Raw genomic sequence first — 19,233 nt, forward strand, 5'->3', positions numbered from 1 at the left:
AAAAGCCAAGCAGTAATGTATTTTCGAAGGAAAAAGGAAAAAGAAAAGGAAAAAGAAAAGGAAAAAGAAAAGGAAAAAGAAAAGGAAAAAGAAAAGGAAAAAGAAAAGGAAAAAGAAAAGGAAAAAGAAAAGGAAAAAGAAAAGGAAAAAGAAAAGGAAAAAGAAAAGGAAAAAGAAAAGGAAAAAGAAAAGGAAAAAGAAAAGGAAAAAGAAAAGGAAAAAGAAAAGGAAAAAGAAAAGGAAAAAGAAAAGGAAAAAGAAAAGGAAAAAGAAAAGGAAAAAGAAAAGGAAAAAGAAAAGGAAAAAGAAAAGGAAAAAGAAAAGGAAAAAGAAAAGGAAAAAGAAAAGGAAAAAGAAAAGGAAAAAGAAAAGGAAAAAGAAAAGGAAAAAGAAAAGGAAAAAGAAAAGGAAAAAGAAAAGGAAAAAGAAAAGGAAAAAGAAAAGGAAAAAGAAAAGGAAAAAGAAAAGGAAAAAGAAAAGGAAAAAGAAAAGGAAAAAGAAAAGGAAAAAGAAAAGGAAAAAGAAAAGGAAAAAGAAAAGGAAAAAGAAAAGGAAAAAGAAAAGGAAAAAGAAAAGGAAAAAGAAAAGGAAAAAGAAAAGGAAAAAGAAAAGGAAAAAGAAAAGGAAAAAGAAAAGGAAAAAGAAAAGGAAAAAGAAAAGGAAAAAGAAAAGGAAAAAGAAAAGGAAAAAGAAAAGGAAAAAGAAAAGGAAAAAGAAAAGGAAAAAGAGAGAAGAGATTCAATAGCTGTCACAGCAGCATGCAAGTGACACAAGGAAAGTCTGCCCCAACACTCCTCTTCCCCAATAGCTTCTGGCTTCACATATCACTGGTGCCAGCACTGACTGCGCGATTTATCTGAGGGTGCCGTTCATGAAAACATAGCATTATCCCAGGTGAAATGAAGCTGGCAATACTGACATTGGTGTCTTCTGGAGGATTCTTGCTAGTGTGCTAGCATTACTGTGGTGAGGAATCAGAACGACATGATCTGAGCAGGACTAGAAACTGCAACTGTAAGGATGATCTATTATAAAGACTAAAGACAGCCATAAGAACATTATGAATTGTCCAGAGTAATGTTTAACTGCAGTATGTTATATACAAATTTGAATTTTGCCCGTTAATATTCTTGTTGTACAACCCCCCTCCCTTAGAGTAAAAACACAACGTCTACAAACAAGATCATAACAGCATATAAATCTACCTGAAAACAGACGGACTAGAAATATAGTCAGCGACAATCGGAGCCGCTAAAATTTGGCGGCCATAGTTAAAATCCATGCTTTCTAAAACCTGGGCCAGAACCAAACTCCCACACAAAAACCTATGCAAAATAATTCATCATTAAAGTATCAAAACAACAGCTACAATCTTTGCTACTGATCTAGCCATGGTAAAGGCAGGGAAACAATTAAAACTCCCCTTGACAGCAGGAGAAGATAGCTAGGGGGGAAAAAAGGCAAAACGAAGAGCCCTTTTACATAGGGTTGTTGTGCTGCATGTTCTTTAAAACCAGGCAGACAATTGGGAAATACAACTACACAGGTACAGATATCGGCACCTGGAGTGCCTGTACGTTGACCCCTCCACATCCAGGAGCAACTGGGTGTTTCCACTGGGTCTGACAGCAGCCCTCATTCTGCTGGCTGGGACCAGCAAAGAGAGGGCCACAAAAGCGTGGCATTAACGATCTTCTTTTGATGCAATCGCCTGTTACCTGGAGGCAGCGAAGAGAGGTGACACTCCTACTGTTCAGTACATTCCTGTGCTCTATAATTGGAAACATACAACTGCCTTCCAAGGAAGATGCAAACAAAACCAGGGCTTGCTGAGTTAAGTAAAAAGCTTGTGTTTAAGATGGATCCTTGGCAAACACACAATTATTCCGATTAGATTTCTCAGCTTTGGCACTTCAGAGCTGCTGGTAAAAGTCCAATGAAAGAAGAAATGCTAGATTTTCACAAGGGGGAAAAAAATTCCCTCCCAGAGTGCTATCTATCTTACTCTTTCACAATGACACAGCAGGAAGCGTTTCCATGCACTGAATACTGACAGATGAGTTTCACTGAGAAGATGGAAAGATCGTGCAGGAAAATAATACAGGGTGACGTTACTCAGCTTCTCCTATTAAAACAACTCAAGACCGCATGGATGAACAAGGAAATGAGCGTTGGCTAATCTGCAGGATGACAAAAATTGCTTTAGCCTTTTTAACTGCACCAAATACAACAGGCGAATACAATTAAAGTAAGACACAGCATTAGCATTCTTGATATGGCAGGCCTCGGTGAGGAAGAAAGATAAGGAATATTTGGAAAAAAGTTTCTACTTTAAGCCACATGATCAGTGTAATGAATTTTCTTGTTGTGTACTGCACGTATGGCTTTGAAATGTTGGGGGTTTTTTTGGCAAAAGCAACCACTACTAGGAAATATAAGGGCTTTTAAGGAACTCAGCAAATTGCAATGTCCTGAGACAGTATCTCAAAACAACCGTAACAGATGTATGTATGGAAAGTATTTTCTAGACTCCAGCTAAAAAATAGCAGACACAGTGCCCATAGCACCTCTGGCTAAGGAATACACAAGCCCTGAACTACTGAGCTGATTCGGTTTTGTATTACCAAGGCATATCCCTATTCTTTCAGTATTCAGCCTACATGGCTGCCACAGAAAGGAAATCAGGAGAGCTCCATTTGTTCACTGTACAAAACAGCAAATCCTACAATTTTTAGCACATCATTTTTAAGTGAGTAGTCATTAAAACTTAAACACTTGCTCATTGCTTAGGAAATGGTGGAATCAATTCTATTGACAATTAATAGCTCTGGCCATCCACATAATTACTGACAGGCTGACTTCTCTGCTAAATCCAAAGCAGTCCCAGCTAATTAACTAGTAAGCAGTTCTTTAAATTCCACAAGAAAACTGATACTACCAAATTGATGAGATTGTATCAGTGTGAGAAGACTACATGCTGGGAAACACCTTACTTAGCTTACATAGAGATATCAATCATCTTTTTATTCAGATTTATTGAGCTCTAAACCAAGAGAGGATGGTCGCTTATCTTCCAGTGATTGTGACCTAACTGCAGTGCAATGTGGGCACCAGGAATGTTCTAAAAAGTAACACTACAAAAATGAACAACGCAAACTTTCCCTAAGCTGGAAACAATTATGAGTGAAACGAAGGCGGGGGGGGGGGAAGAAGACTGAAGGGAAACTACAATTTTGTCTGAATGCTTTATTAAATGCTGAAAGCCACAGTCAACTAGCTTGCAAGAAGGTTTGAGTTTAAAAACTGGCTGAGTGTGGAAGTTGGCACCAGGTCTACAGAAATACAGTCACTAAAGAGGATGCAGTCAACATGCCAGAGGGCAAATCCACCCTCCAGAGGGACCTGCGTGGGCTGGAGGAAAGGCTGACAGCAACCTCAGGAGGCTCAGCAAGGCCAAATGCAAAGTCCTGTCCCTGGGACACACTCAGCCCCTGCACGAGGAAAGTCCCAGATGCTGGGCTGGGGACAGCTCTGCTGGGAAAGCCTCAGGGCAAGGAGAGGCTGAGAAACAGGGCTGCTTGGTGGAGAGGAGAAGGCTTTGGGGGGACCTAAAAGCAGTCCCCCAATACTGATGAGGAGGTTACCAAGTGGACAGAGCTTTCTCAGAGGTGCGCAGCAAGAGAACGTGAGGTTGAGCTCATAAGCTGAAAGAGGGGACGTCTGACTGCACATACAGAAGGAGATTACCACGTGGGTAACGAAGCTTTGGAGGATCCAACATCACTTGATGACAATCGTAAGATAAACTCAAAATTGGCAAAACTGAAGCCTTACAAAATTGATCGCAATGACAATGAAATCACTTGAACAGTACCATTTAACGCAGGCAAATACAGGGGTCCTATCTCTGAAAAATTAATTGAAGTCACACAAGGTGGCAGACAGCCACCTGCCACTGAAAAGGTCTTTTGATGAAAACAACCAATTACAACATAGGTCTCCAGATCAGTTCTGTAGCTGATAAGAAGGTAGGTTTTGGATACATAAGTAGAGGGCTAGCAAGCCTGAGTATTGAGATAATCTCTTTATCTAGCATTTCTGAAAATGGATGTTTGATGACTCTGCCCAAATTCATTGTACAACCTTCCAAAAAGTTACTGACATCTTGCAAAGTGTGTGGGGAAGAACTGTAGAATTACTCAAGCTGTATAAACAATTGTATGTACTTTAAAAAATAATTCGTTTAAAAGTGACTTGATGATCACTGGCTGAAGGAAGCTGCCAGGCAAGAGGTTCAGTAACTGACAGCTTCTTCCTTGAGCTGAAGATGACACCCGAGGGCTGGAAGCTGAAGCTGCACAAACTCAGATCTCAGATAAGACACAGTTTTTTAAAGCCATTAATTGAACAACTTGAGCTCTGAATTTTGTATCATTTTTACATCCTAGAACAAGGCTGCTTTCCCAAAAACTACAACTCTGTGCTCAGGTATAAGCCATAGATTTGATGCAAAAATTAAGAGGTTCCTTATGCAGGAAGAGATCTTAGCTGTCCCTCACAGCCTGATCTGTAACACAAACATTCACAGCACAACTGTTCTCCAAGAATCAATAATAAGGATTTGATATCTACGATGTGACTTCTTCCAGCATCTGCAAGACAGCGGTCATTTCTGATGACTTAATACCAGCCTACGGAACTGAACAAACTCCGGTTTCACATTTTCAATAACCAGAGGCAGGCTTCAGATTAGCTGTTAACCTCTCGGGCAGCCACACTTAGCCTAGAATGTCAGTAAAGGGATCCCAGGATTTGAAATCTGAAATGACATCAGTGAAATACTGAGTCATCTCCTCCAGGAGAACCACAGAAAACAGCTCGATGTACATTTGTTTTGGCTACATTTGTTCTGATCACATTTGTTACAAGCCATATATGGCTCCCACGCTGTGAAATGACCAAAGGCATTCTCTTACAGTATCTGTTAGACACAGATGTTTGTATACAAAATTATTTGTATATAGATATATTTGTACATCTGTTCGTACGTAGACTGTGTGTGCGGGCTTATATATTACTTATACACTATTTGTATAATTGTATTACACTTATAAAATGTCTCGGGGAAAATTCATTAGCATTCCCATATTAACCATATTGTGTATTGCAAGTATTTTCTTAAGAGACAGGACAGGACCACAGCACTTTGACTTCGCAACAAAATGCTTATATGCTACATGACATCTATGCCCGAGAGAGGCAAAAACTAACTCACGCTGCAATTGCATCCTTTGAGGCTAATTGTAAAAGCAGCCATTTCTCTCCCCTGCATAATTTATCCTCTCCAGACAAGCACTATTGGTTTTGTCTTGATGTTGCTGTAAGACATACTATGGAAAATCCAGCACTTCCTGGTGCTGTCACTCTCAATGAAATACCTAAGCTAAATTCAGATAAGCTCTAAAAAAAAAGTTAGCATGGCAGAACATGAATTTTACAGATATCTGTGGAGACTACTTAGAGTTTACTAAATAAAAAAATGTTTGTTCCAAAAATATTTTTAGTTTAGAAGACTGTCAAAAAACCCACTCAATTTCCCTTTCACTTCTTCCACAGCTGCTTTTATCTGGGGGAAAAAAAAAACCCAAACCCAAACTTCCATGCTATTAGTGTAGCAGTGCGTATTTTGAGTGCTCACCTCTCAGCTTTTGAGGGAGGTGTGTTTTTAAAAGCAGGTAACATTTTTCCTTTCTGTGGATTCCCAAGATTTCCAATTTCTGAATGAGGTTGAGAGATGCAGGACAGTGATTTTTTTAGCATTTCATCACTCACTGTGAAGAGGACATTACTGTCTGGCTGGTCTGAGGTCTAACAATTTACTTGAAGCACTGGTAAGACTCACCTACCACAGCCTCAGCACATCTGACACAAGACTACTAGTACTGTGGGAGCATCTCTCCTTACAAAAACCTACCCAGACACCAGACAAACCGCTTTCCCTCTGGCAGTTAGAAGAAATCAAGTGCCAAATTCGACACTCAGTAATAGGTGTGTAGCCTCACCATTCCCAAAGAGCTACAAATTTCCCTGGCAAGATATTAGAGAATAATTCAGGCTAACGATGCAAACAAAGAAAATGATTCAGCCTGCTACCTTCACTACGCTGGTTTTGCTTCTCAGGCTGTATCCCCTCTGTGACTGCTTTCAGTGTTTTATGGCTTGGAAGGCTTCCTGGCACTCTTTGCCAAAATGATGTAACAAAACCACTAAAAAAAAAAACCTCTTCCAGAGTAGGTGTCTACTGAATTTTTCTTACCTTAGGCTTACAGTCTCGTCCCCACCCCACAAACACTGACGAATACTAGAATAGCTACAAGATCTCATTAAACAAGAAAATAGCTAGAAAGATGAACTTGCAATCCTGATGTTTCCTTTTGAAAAATGAGATAAATTAGGTGCACTGCCTGACTTTGCATTTTCAATGAACTCTTCAAATCAACGTTTACCTGGAAACCTTCTTCAATCTTTAAGGTTAACTTCAACAAAAGTATCAGAAGAGTTTAATTAAAACAAGAGATCTTGAACATGCCAACTGTAACTTTTATATGCTTGAGGTATGCATCTATAATAATGTAACGTGACAACTCCAGAGATCTATAGAAAGGGGAAGTTAGTACTCTGTTCACCTCTACCTCCATGCTCAGTCTCAGTTGAGAGGTACACCTCACAGACGTTCATCAGGCCGCTAATCAATACCATGTTTTGCTTTGCCCAGTCCCTCATACATGCAAAACAAACAGGATCAGTAAAAAGAAAATAAAGTTTCCACTCCTGTCTTTCAAACATGCCCAGATTTCTCCTGGCTTAATAAAAGCATGCAACACCTAAGAGTCGCGAAGAAAAAAGTTGCATTTTGAAGGACACAGAAGGATGAGATCTTTTTGCAGGCCTTTTAAGGTAAAGGCTACTCACGTAACTGTGCCAAACCAATTCACTCACTATCATTTGCTGCACAGAACATGTACAACTTCAGGGAAAATCTCAGAAACAAGAAGGAAAAGATGATCTGTTTTGGGGATATGACTACATTATGGTCAACAATTCCAGCATACAGTGAATAACACTACTGCGTCAAGTTTACTTTCCCAGATAAAGCACATTTTGTTTGAATAACTGGTTGCTGATACAATGAGTCACTTGACTGCCTGAAGCACCAGCTCAACTGCTTTAAAAGGACTGACTGGGAATTGCCAAGTACAGTATGTGCATTTGTTTAGGAACAACGTGCTTTAAATAAGCCCAACTCACCTTGTCACGCAAATGATGCTCTGCAGCCTCAATATTCAAAGGATCGTCAAAATTCAAAAGATCCTGGAAAAGAAACAGAGAACATTATAAGGTTTCCACTCACTGCATCGCACAAGGAATCCAAAGCCCTAATGAACAAGATAATTAAACAAAGCAAACAAGACCTGCAAGTGTAGTGTCCTTCTCTCACTACCTTGATAGGTATCCCTGGCCAAAGGTAGATGCAAATGAGTTTGATGATTGCAAACCAAATCACAAGTCAATTAAAGGACAACAGCAGCAAGGCGTTCGACCCCATCTGGTGGCACGCCACACACAGCCCCATGACACTTCTCTCTGGCAGTGATGCATTTCTATTTGAAAAACTGAGACAGTTTTAAATCAAATTTTGAAAGAACATTCAAAGTTTCAGAAGGCACAATTCCTGTTGATTTTGTTCAAGGGTAAAGTAAACCCTTAAAAAAAAACAACCCTGCAAACAGCCTGGTGATAAAGCAGGAATAGCTTCCTGAATACCATCTCCATAGCAAAGCAATCTAATTCCCTCTGTGAAGAAACTACATAACCTGAAGCCTGACAGACAGGAAAGTTTTAGTGCAAAGACCCCAAGAGCTAAGGGCACATGGGGCCAGGGAGCAGAAATAATCAAAATATCTCTCAGGTATGTCAGTTTAATCTCCATAAATACTAACTTCAGAAGGAGAAAGGGTCTAGGGTTAAAACCAAAGGAAACCAAGATGCTGATAAAAGAGGAATTATCATTAAAAAATAACATTGAATCACAAAACTCCCTATTCTGCCTGCAGCCCAGATCACTTTCCCCAGTCTAAGGTTAGCCTGAGAGAGAAGCGAAATGCCATCGTTTCACAAGTGTGAAAGGCTCGTGTCACTCTGACTCGTTTTCAAGCAGCAAACCTCCCATTTCATTCAAACCAGGACACCAATCCACCTCATTTTCACTCACTTTCTTCAAGAAAACCCCAAAAGAATCTGCAAGGCCAGTACAATCCAACGCCAGCTTTTCAAAGCTTAATTATTTATAAGAAGCTGGGTGTGAGGGAAGTCCAAGAGGCAAGCTGGGAAGCATGGCTCTTACCAGCCATGACAAATCCCCGTGGTCTCCGACGCATGACCATCGCTCTTTACAGCTGTTTGCCCAACAGATTATTTTTACGTGCAGTTCTGCCTCTGAAGGCACTTCTTTGTACCTCCAGTGGATTTCGCTTTCTTCCAGTTACTTAGCATGCAGTGGGAGACTAACTGTGAAATGCAATTGCTCTTTGTTGAAAAGGCAAATGCTCTCCCATCTTCTAAACCAATTTACCAAAGAAATTGTCAAAACAAATCACACCTTTGGATGCCAGGAAAGCTTAGGAGATTGTAGCCAGTCACTGGCTTGGTCTATGCTAGAGGTTTTAGAAACACATGATGATCCTGGTGATAGTGCTGGGAGCACAGTAACTGCTCTGCCCCTCCTCCTGCAGGTAGCGGTGGAAGGAATTCCTCTTTCTGAAAACAGGCCGGGGCTAGCGAAGGCCACAGCGATGCTCCTTATCCAAAGCCTTTCACAGCCTCCTCTGTATGCCCTGGAGTGGCTGGGGTAGTTCTCTCCGGAGTTGATGACAAACGTGGTGACCAAGTCAGTGCCTTTCTCTGCTTTCTCCTGATCTTCCTACCCAGCAGCAATGGCTGTGGAAGGGGAACATAACCCTGGACTCCCTAAAAAAGGCAGCTTTTGTACAGTAAAGACTTAGCTTCTCTCCGCTTTTAGGGCAAAAGCTGCTGTGGCATCCTGCCTGCCTCTTGCAGCTTCCCGCCCTCTCCTCCATTTTCAAGTTGCTCCTGTAATTACGAGGCACAGGTTCTTGCTCCTGTCAATCTAAGGAAAAGGGGGAAAATGGGATCCCTGAACAAAGTCATATCATTTCTGTGACAAGTTGGGGTTTATGCAAATTCTGCGGGTGGGTACCGAGGCCCTTGAACAGGAATATAAGTGTTCCAAACAGGAATGAGACTGCAGGGTAGTCATTAATTCCTAAAAATAATTTTTAAAAACCATAACACCAACACAATTCTTTCTCAGAGCAATATGAATTTCTATTTCCTGCAAACCAGCTGAAGGAATTTCACACACTGTGTGGAAGATCCCACGTAACTTGTTACCAAAATATCCCCTAACAGATTTGTAACCAAAAGTAAAAACGATGTACAAAAAAGCCGGCATTTCAGACCGTCTGTGCGAGTCTTGCAGTTATACAAACAAAAGCACAAACTGATTTCATGCTTGTACAACACCCACTGAAGCCAAAGGAAATAATGACCTTAGGTTTAAGAGGCAACAGATGGGGTTCACATTAGGTGATGCTGAAACCAAACCAGGCAGGAAAAAGGAAAGTGGATATGCAAAATATTCATTTACTTACAGTAAATAAAGAGTTTAACCCCCAGACAACATCCTGCAAAGGAAAAGCACAGTCAGTCAGGCATGCATTTCAGGTGTTTTGAACACGTTCACATACTTTATTTTTCTATTAATCCATGAAATTACTGGAAATCAGATCTAGATTGAGAGTGATGTTTTACTAATTTAAATCAAAATATTGAAAAAGCTTTCTCATTTCATGGATGCTTGACATTTAGAAGTCACCAAAACCAAATACTGCATATTCAAATACAAGTTCAGATCTTTCTCTGTGTATAGGAGCCTTATTCCTGTTGTTTCTCTGCTCAAGGAGGAGAGGAATAATACCTTAGTATATGCCACCAACTGACTGCACTGCTTAGTTCAAAGGGTGGGTATAAAACTTAATTCAGTAATCCATTCTCAAAATTAAAATGGTGTCAGACAAATATTTGAAACTGTGTCAAAATATCAGAGAAAAGAAATTTAGGTGTATTATGAGTACAGAGAAATACCGTTCTTACATAAGCATATGTCTCAAATAATTTTACTCCCTTTAAGTATCTATTTAAACACAGCTGAATAGAGAGGGTTTGCAATCCCTGCCAACAGGAAGGTTCACGGGAACCTGCCTCCAAATGGTGTCGTCAAAGACAGCTTATTTTGGGGTGGGCATCTCCAAAAGGGTCCTACTAGCACTGACCTAAGAGTCCACATCCTCAGTTGCAACCTTCAGAGAATAAGAAAATGCACAAGATCCAAATATTACAGGAAGAGACTTAAAAGCATCACCTACCACCAACTCCGAGGCTAAAGCTTTTCTACCTAGAGGAAAGACTATTTTCTTTAGTAGCAGCATAACTAAGCTACCCTACTGCAAAATCCCACTGAAGTCTGGGCACTAGAGCTCACACCTACCAGGCAACTAAGTAAGATCAGCATTGCACCTCCTGCCCTTACAGCCTGCTAGCACTTGACTACCTACCCATGAAAACCACACTGCCTGATTTCCAGTAGCAGGACAAACACTGCACATTAATTGTTTTGTGGCTAAAACATACCTTTCACAATAAAGCCTCAAAGTAAAAACTTCCTATCCAAGGCAAAGAACTTCAATAAATGAGCGTATTTCAGTTTGTTTCCTGTTCCAGGCCCTCTGCTGAGTGGTGGACCACAGAAATCCATATCCCTTAAGAACACTATCCAATTATGCCCTAATGAAAAAGACACGGTCAGCATTATCTGGAGAACAGCCTCTCACAATCCAATTTTCCTCTGATCTCGCACAAACAACCCACTCAGTTTATCTGCTTTTAATAACGTAAATCTGCCCAGCAAAGCTGATATTGTCAGACACAGTTTTCAGTTTCAGCATCTTCTCCTCATAGAGCTTCTGAAATAATCAGGTGTGGCAGAGACAGCGACTCTCTCAAATGTACTCATCATCCTCAGCGGCAGCACAGACACATAAACTGCAAAAAAGGACACACCCGAGACACCTAAGAATTACAGTTGTCCATACATTTCAAGACTATAGTGCTGAGCAGTCATCCCCACTCCCAAACGACCACACTGTCAGTTCCTTGGCAAGTATGAGAAAATGGACTATTTCAGATAACGGATGAAAGTCATCGTTTTACCCTTTATTTAACTTCTGTGCTTGTTCAACTACAACTACTGTCACAGAAACTGGGCATAGCAGAGGTTAGCAAAACACGGTATTAACGAAACCTGTATTAAGCAATCCTGGGGATAAACTACTTGTACAGTGCAGCGGTGCTAGAGAAAAAACAAGCCAAACAAGCTAAAACAGCACAGGCTGCCACAGCATCACCGTTCTCGGGGTCTGCTCCGCCCCGGTGCCCCTACGTACACTGCCCCTGGCACGGATGCAGCCCGAGGACCGACTGATGCAGGGTCTGTAACCAGGGGCGGCTGAGAGTGCCCCCGTCTCCAGCCAGCCACTCTGCCGCAGCAGATGCTCTGACCCCTGAAGGTCAGGAGCCCCTTCCACTGCTGTCCTCAAAGGCTGTATTGTCCTTCAGGGAGGCAGAGTGAATGTCTCGGGGGTGTTAAGAATTTCTTGCGTCCGATTTTAACCCACTGTGTGTTTCCCACAACCTTTGATAATGGGACCTTACTAAAGCACGGTAATTTGCTTTCTTCCACTTGAGGAAGCAGGAATAAATTAACTTTTTAAGGGTCGTCTTTCATCTACACCATGTGACAGCAGACTGTAGGCGGAGAACGTGATGCAGAATCACAATACTGAGTGTCAAAAAACATCCTAAAGAGGTATGAGGAGCTCACACTACCATGCTGGGCTCTGTCCATTTCTAAATCCTGCCTGAACGCCAAAACGGCATTCACAGGGTTGCAAACTGTCCACAATTGTTCAACCACTTGCCAGCACGGCTAAAAAGAAACAAACAAAAGAGCAACTCAGTCACATTGATTCTGAAACCCTGAAGAGCTCACCTTCTCTTCATGTTTAACAGTGCTGAAGCCCCCAGAGCCTCCCTGCCAGGACACTTGCAGATGTCTCTCCACACAAAACACTTCTGCTCCAACATGAGCAGCGACAAGCCATACCTTACACAAGTAAATGTTGCAACTCAAAACAGAAATGTAAATGATATCAAATTATTTTCCCATTCCGTAAACACCTGCTTTTGAAGTTTACCTAAATTGCTCCCAAATTCTCATTTGCAGAACCCTGGTTTTAAGACTTTGGGACACTTGAGTTCTATCAAAAAGAAAAAAAAAAACAAAACCGAACCACAAAAAAACCCAGCAAAAACCTCTGTAAGGCTGTGAGTTTTCAGAGTGCTGTACATTTTCACAGCCATCCTAGACACCAAAAAGCGTGAAAGGATTATTATTATTACTGAATAACTTATGTGTGAAATTCTTAATATCGTTTCTGATGTTTCCACCTATTCAAGTTTTATGATTTGCTGGATTCATTTTATAGCCTTGCATGGCTCCATAAAAAATAATGCTAAATTACTACCAGAGGGCAACACTTTTTGTAATGAGTTTGAGGCTAGCCTGGATTTAAATCTAGGATATTGAGAAAGAGAAGTGGGATGGAACAGATGAGCAAGAGTGAAGCAAGTATTTCATATTTGAAAAACTTGACACTGTTGCATTGCAAAAATAATCACTTTGCATTATTGACTTCAGCAGAGCTGCTTGCTGCATGCAGATAAGCACTTGCCTCAACGCTTGCTTCACATTTTCCTGACAAAGTAAAAGGATTTGCAAGCCAGACTGTGTCAGATTTAACAGTTCAAAAAATTCTGTTTTCTTTTAATGTAATAAAGCACCATTCCCAGCTTCAAACATTTACTGAACTTCTGGCTTAAATACTCTGAAAACAGAAAGTTAACCCTATGTACAAGAATTTTTAAAGGTTATCTTCACACGTAGGAGCAGGGCAGATGTTGCCGTAAAATGTTAACATGCACATCTTTACGCTGCTCCACTTCAATGAAAGAATCTACTTGCAAAAGGAGAACCAGACACAGGGACCTGCCTGTTCACATGGCGAGTATCTGACAAGGCTGTTTCCTTTACAATGCTTCTTTTTGTCTACTTTTCGACATGTTTAACATCAAAGTTACAGAGTACAAGTAAACCTGCTACTGAGGGGTAACCTCAGAGCAAAACTGAGGACCTCTTACACTTTTCGTAATGAAATGGCACGCTCTGCTCAGGATGGACCCTGTAGGAAAGGCTGCAGAATTCCCCAAGCCGCTTTATCTGGTTCCTGCTCCAGCTGTGCCCAGGCAGGCCCTCTCCCTGTCCCCCTGGTCTCCCAGAGGCTTTGCATCAGCACAGATGTCACCCCCGAGGTTCGAGGTTAGACGCCTGCCTTCACGAGCCAACTGCAGGTCTCAGGTAAGCAAGTGTTTTTAATTCCCCTCTACTACGTTAGTTCAGAAGATTCAAGTATCATACTTGAACTAAAGAGCAGTACCTAGTTAAATCCATAATGGAAGAGGGGATAATGAAGGAAACACCCTCTGCTCCTTGGCACTGTCACTATTTTGAGCTCAAGCATGGGAAGTCAACACGAGCAAGTCAGAAGATCAACAGACTGTTATAAATAACCCTTTATAATCACCCCTTTTCATTCTTGAGTATTTGTGTTGCATCTGAGTGAAAAGTTACATTAAACCCCTGCCCACAGATTTATTTACGGCATGCCAAATAAGGGGAGAAAAAAAATCTGCCACTGCAGCAATGTTTAAAGTACAAGAGCATAAATCAAAATACTAAATACAGCTTTTGAAATAGCCTGTCCTGAGGCTAGAGAATCTCAAAACGTTGCATTTGTAGGAGGTCCTAATTCAGTTAGTCACCAAATCTTCCCAAGTGGCAGTTCTCACAACCACTTCACAAAAGCGATGCCATTGAAACCGTGTAACAGACAAGTGTTTAGCTATGCTTCCCGATGTTTGGAAATACAGCCACACAGCACTTCTTTTGAAGAGAGAGTAAACACGTAAATTGTAAATTAAGATTTTCCTTTAACAGGCAAAGTATATTTAATACATTAATTTAAGCAGAGAACAAGCCAGACAAAAGCAGCTAATGAACTTCCAATCAAAGAAACTTCTTTAGAGATCCAAGGAGCATTTCTGATCTAATAGACTGATTAAAGCTCATTGCTAAACCATTTTTATATACAAACAATTTAACCCATTCAGATCAATGAAAGGAGCAGCAGTCATTTATACAAGCAGATGTCAGAAGCAATTTTTTTTTTAAAAAAAAAAACCAAACTGAAGCAGTAACTCCAATAAAACAAGTGCCAAGCTTTGTACATCACAGCTTGGAAAAGGGCTTGAAATTATACCCAAAAACTCAGCAAGCTTAAAGTCGGGCCACTGCATGGCTGTCTCCTGGGCCAGCTCTCCGCTGTCCTGTCTGCCTACGCACCAGCTCAACGTGGTTTTCCACTTCCATTCCCCTTCTTCCATTGTCTCTTACAAACAAGCCCAGCTTCTTTCTCTCTGCATTGCAGCCCAGAAAACCAAGCATCCTTCATCCCACCCAGCCCCACCTTCCCCAGACTCTGCTGGACTTCTCTTTCTGCCTCCTCAACACACCTCCACAAACATCTTTGATTTCTCCCCAGGACTAACCACTTGTTTGCAACCACTACAATGTAACCGACCACACAAAACTTATCACTGGTCCAAGGGGTTAAAAAAAAAAAAAAAAGAATGTTTTCATGCCAGGGATGGTAGGCACTTTTTAGCTTATGAAAAAACTGCTTCCCTCCTAAACAGTCTTCTCCCAAATAAAGCGTTCTCTCTTACATTTCCTCTCGCTGTCCTGCTCCTCTCTAATCTTGCACGTAACACTGCTACAAGTATGTTGCAAAATTCCTGCAGCAGGTAAAACACCATTTCCACCTGGAATAAGGTGACGAAGAGAACGTTAGCTTTCTTTAATCAGCCACAAAAGCCATCTCAATTCTCATGTGCCTGCAATCCCAGCTCATGCTTCCCACCCAAACACAACAACAGTAGCTTACTTAGAGGGCTTTGGGTAATTTAAATGGCATGAACTGCTCCAGTTAGCAAACACAAAAAAAAGGAGGAAGGCTGGAAAACGATTTCTTCTGTGCTCAAATATACTAGAGGGAAGAAAACAGGAACAATTGTAGTCTGTTCTTCTCCCAGACCAAGACAGTTGTGAATTGCCAAGTATGCTGGAGCACTCGTCTAAAATCCCTTACTTTTGTTACTGACTCCTTGACATTTGTCCCCAAGGTTACTTCAGAGCAAGCAGATAATCTTTTATAAATTGTTCCCAGGGGAATTCCGTGATAGCTTCTTAATGAACTACACTACAGTGATTACGAACACTAAAGCAATCGCCCTCTGGAGACCAGTCTACTCAACTGATTAAAGTTGACACAAATTGCATATTCAGAAATCAACAATTTGGGGAAAACAAGCATGGTTTAATTAGACTTACTAATGTACTGCACTGTTCTACTGAATCACTCTTTAAAAACATGCTAGTAATAACAGCTGCTGTATTTAAAACAAAGATTAGGCTTTGCCAGAAGCCATTAAAGAGAGAAAAAGAAAACGTTTGCAAATCTTTTATGAAGCAAAGGTTATTACAAGACATTGATTTGTGTAAGTATTTTCACCAGCCTGGGCATGTACGGTGGGGAGGGACATCACTTCTTACAAAACTGATAAAGCCGATTTATAAAATCACAATACAACACAATATATCCCTGCAGAAAAACCTCCTGAAGCTTATTTTAAGAAAAATAGAATAATGTCAGATCTACATAGAAGAATGTATTCAGTGGCCTGTACCTTCTCTTTACCAAATACTGGGTGTGAAGTTTTTCTGTCTGCTGCTTATTCAATTTTTAAAAATGGAAAAGAAAGGCAAAGAAATGAAAGCAGTAACAATGGACATTTTAAGCACTTTAGAGAGCAAAGGTATTGAAGAATATAAATCTTTTGCACTGCACTTTTCTTTAGATGACTTCCTTTACAGAGGGAGACTTGAACCATTGAAAGGTACCTTGTGGTAAAGCTGTGCCTTTTGCAACAGCTACAAATACCTATCTAAATCGTGACCAGCAAGGACATTCAGAAACCCCTTTGACTACGACAACTAAATCTCCCTCGCTTGGTTTTTGCTGGACACCCACAGGCTCTCCCCAGTCCCCAGTGCTGATCAGAGTCGCAAGGGATGGCCCAGCCCTTGTGAGAACTGCCCGGGCCAGGCACTTGCACAGCGAGCAGGGCACCAGTGAACCGGTCCGTCTTCGGTTCAGAGCAGCAGTGCCATCTTGAAGCAGAACCTGCCCCTGTCCCCACTGTCTGTGGGGTCAGAGCAGTTGTGGTGTGCGTGAAATAAACTTGTGGATAAAGTCAGGCCAGACATCCCACTGCAGGTGCATATCCTGTGGGCTTCAGCACCAAGCAGGGATGCAGAGATCTAGACCAACAAAGAGGACACTACCCTCCAAACCATCACAAAAAGAAGGCTCTGAACCACTGGGAGCTCCTACTGAAGTCCCTGAAGTACTTCCTAGATTATGGAAAGAGACAAATGGTGCATGTCCTTTCATGTTTGCTGACAACCAACAGCCCTCAAACAGTTGTGACTCTTCTGTCCTTCCTCATCTACCTCTTTACTGGTTCAAAATATCTCTCTCCCATACCTGCCTCTACCTTCTGCTGCCACTCCCTACCCCCTTGCTAAATTACTGTTTCTTCTGTATTTATCCCCGTGTGTTTCACTGCTTCCCCAGAGCTGTCTTCTGCAGTGCTGATATCCCCTTCAGTATCCCAGAAAATACAAGAAGGCATGCAGCTTAAGGCCCTGATTTTTTGCTTTGGTTTTTGGTTCGGGTTGTTTTGGGGTTTGTTGGTTTTTTTTTTTTTTGGTTTTTTTTTTTTGGGGGGGGGGGGGGGGGGGGCAGGATGGTGGTGGTTCTGCTCCTGCTGTGCTGACAAGAACAGAGTAGAGCTTTGAAGGAGTCCACTTTACTTGCGATGAAGCAGTTTGCAGCAGATCAGTGCCCATACTTTCAGGGACATGCAATGGCTAACAGGCTTGCTTTTCCCTCCTTCACCGATTCCTTTGGTCGAGACCCACAGTACTTGTATCACAACCTTTCAGCAAATAAAGACTACATCTTCAGGGAATAAAGACTAAACACTTGCACTGACCTGTTTCTGTTAAGCTGCAGGTATAGCTCCCTGCTGCTGTGGTGGCCTTTTCCTAAAGCTGTTTGCTTGCAACCATATATGTTGTATTTTGTTAGTCAGTGTGTTGAGTAAGGGAAAGAGTAAAGGTGTTGGCAGCAGGAGACATTGTGCTATGTGGTCCTGGGAGCCTCCATGAGATCAACACACAGAGTTGGACCTCTAAGTGCCTTCTGCATGCACAGAATCATATAGGTTGGAAAAGACCTTTAAGATCATCGAGTCCAACCATAAACCTAACACTGCCAAAACCACCACTACACCATGTCCCTAAGCACCTCATCCAAACATCCTTTAAATACCTCCAGGGATGGGGACTCAACCACTTCCCTGGGCAGCCTGTTCCAGTGCTTGATAACCCTCTCGGTGAAGAAAAATTTCCTAATATCCAGTCTAAACCTCCCCTGGCGCAACTTGAGGCCATTTCCTCTTGTCCTATCACTTGTTACCTGGGAGAAGAGACCGACCCCCACCTCTCTACAACCTCCTTTCAGGTAGTTGAAGAGAGCGACAAGGTCTCCCCTCAGCCTCCTTTTCTCCAGGCTAAACAGTCCCAGCTCCCTCAGCTGCTCCTCATAAGACTTCTGCTCCAGACCCTTCCCCAGCTCCGTTGCCCTTCTCTGGACACGCTCCAGCCCCTCAATGTCTCTCTTGTAGTGGGGGGCCCAGAACTGAACACAGCATTCGAGGTGCGGCCTCACCAGTGCCGAGTACAGGGGCACAATCACTTCCCTAGCCCTGCTGGCCACACTATTTCTGATACAAGCCAGGATGCCATTGGCTTTCTTGGCCACCTGGGCACACTGCTGGCTCATATTCAGGCGGCTGTCAACCAACACCCCCAGGTCCTTCTCTGCCAGGCAGCTTTCCAGCCACTCTTCCCCAAGCCTGTAGCGTTGCATGGGGTTGCTGTGGCCCAAGTGCAGGACCTTGCACTTGACCTTGTTAAACCTCATACAATTGACCTCGGCAAGGGAGGAAGGCAGCTCTGCAAATGAAGAGGATGAGCTGGATGTGACCCCAGAGGGAATACTGAGAAGTGAGCAGGCACAGCCCTCCTCTGACAGTGTTTCAGCCAGAAGGTCACCCATAAAAGCTACAGCCAGCCAAGCCTAGCATAGCTGAGGAAGTGAGAACTCCCAGAAAGTTATTCTGCGCATCTTGCTCCTCAGACAAAAGAAAGCCCACATGCCTGCATGTCAGCTCATTCAGGGTGTCCTTCTGGAATAGCTGCTGCAGGCACAGAATGAAGTTCACCCCTCTCCTTCCTTCCCACTGTGCCAAATACTGCTCCGGGTAGGGAGCAGGCTTGGGTGAAAGGCACCACCATACCTCCTGGAAACAGCACAAGGAGAAATAAGGTGGTGTAAAAAGCCTGAAGAGGGCAACAGCACAAGAGGCATGGACACATTGCCTGAAACAACACCTGCCTGATTCAATTCCTGTATAATACCAGAGAAGACATGTGAAGGCACACGGACTGAAAAAACAGGTAACCTTCTGCTTAATGCAGTATTTGAAACTGGTATGCAGTGAATAATTGCAAGCGTACTGGGTGATGTTTTTCTCCCCAGCACTCGGAGGCCCTATACTGGTCTGTACCAGGAAGCAGCAAACACCTTGACAGAGTCCATCTCCCCCTTGAGATCGCACATACAATTTCCCAGGAGCTCAGCTTTGTAACCTTGGTGATTGTGACCAAAAAGATCCCAGGAGCTGGATGTAAAATTCATATTAGATCAATAATCTCCTTGCTAAACTATGCTT

General features: G+C 42.2%; 1 protein-coding gene across 4 annotated transcripts in view; it reads right to left on the minus strand.

Annotated features, from left to right (window-relative positions):
• Positions 1 to 19,233, minus strand: part of UBE2F (ubiquitin conjugating enzyme E2 F (putative)) — an 84,196-nt gene that overhangs the window by 23,325 nt on the left and 41,638 nt on the right. For 3 of the 4 annotated variants that reach the window (XM_075511548.1, XM_075511546.1, XM_075511547.1), the window contains 2 exons: positions 9,732 to 9,764; positions 7,309 to 7,371 (listed from right to left, as the gene is read on the minus strand). In XM_075511548.1, the coding sequence (XP_075367663.1) occupies positions 7,309 to 7,371; positions 9,732 to 9,764 (96 nt within the window). The remainder of the gene's footprint in view (positions 1 to 7,308; positions 7,372 to 9,731; positions 9,765 to 19,233) is intronic. The other variant, XM_075511549.1, reaches the window with a different exon arrangement.

This window comes from Mycteria americana, chromosome 9 (assembly GCF_035582795.1).
Source record: "Mycteria americana isolate JAX WOST 10 ecotype Jacksonville Zoo and Gardens chromosome 9, USCA_MyAme_1.0, whole genome shotgun sequence".
Lineage (NCBI taxonomy): Eukaryota > Metazoa > Chordata > Aves > Ciconiiformes > Ciconiidae > Mycteria > Mycteria americana.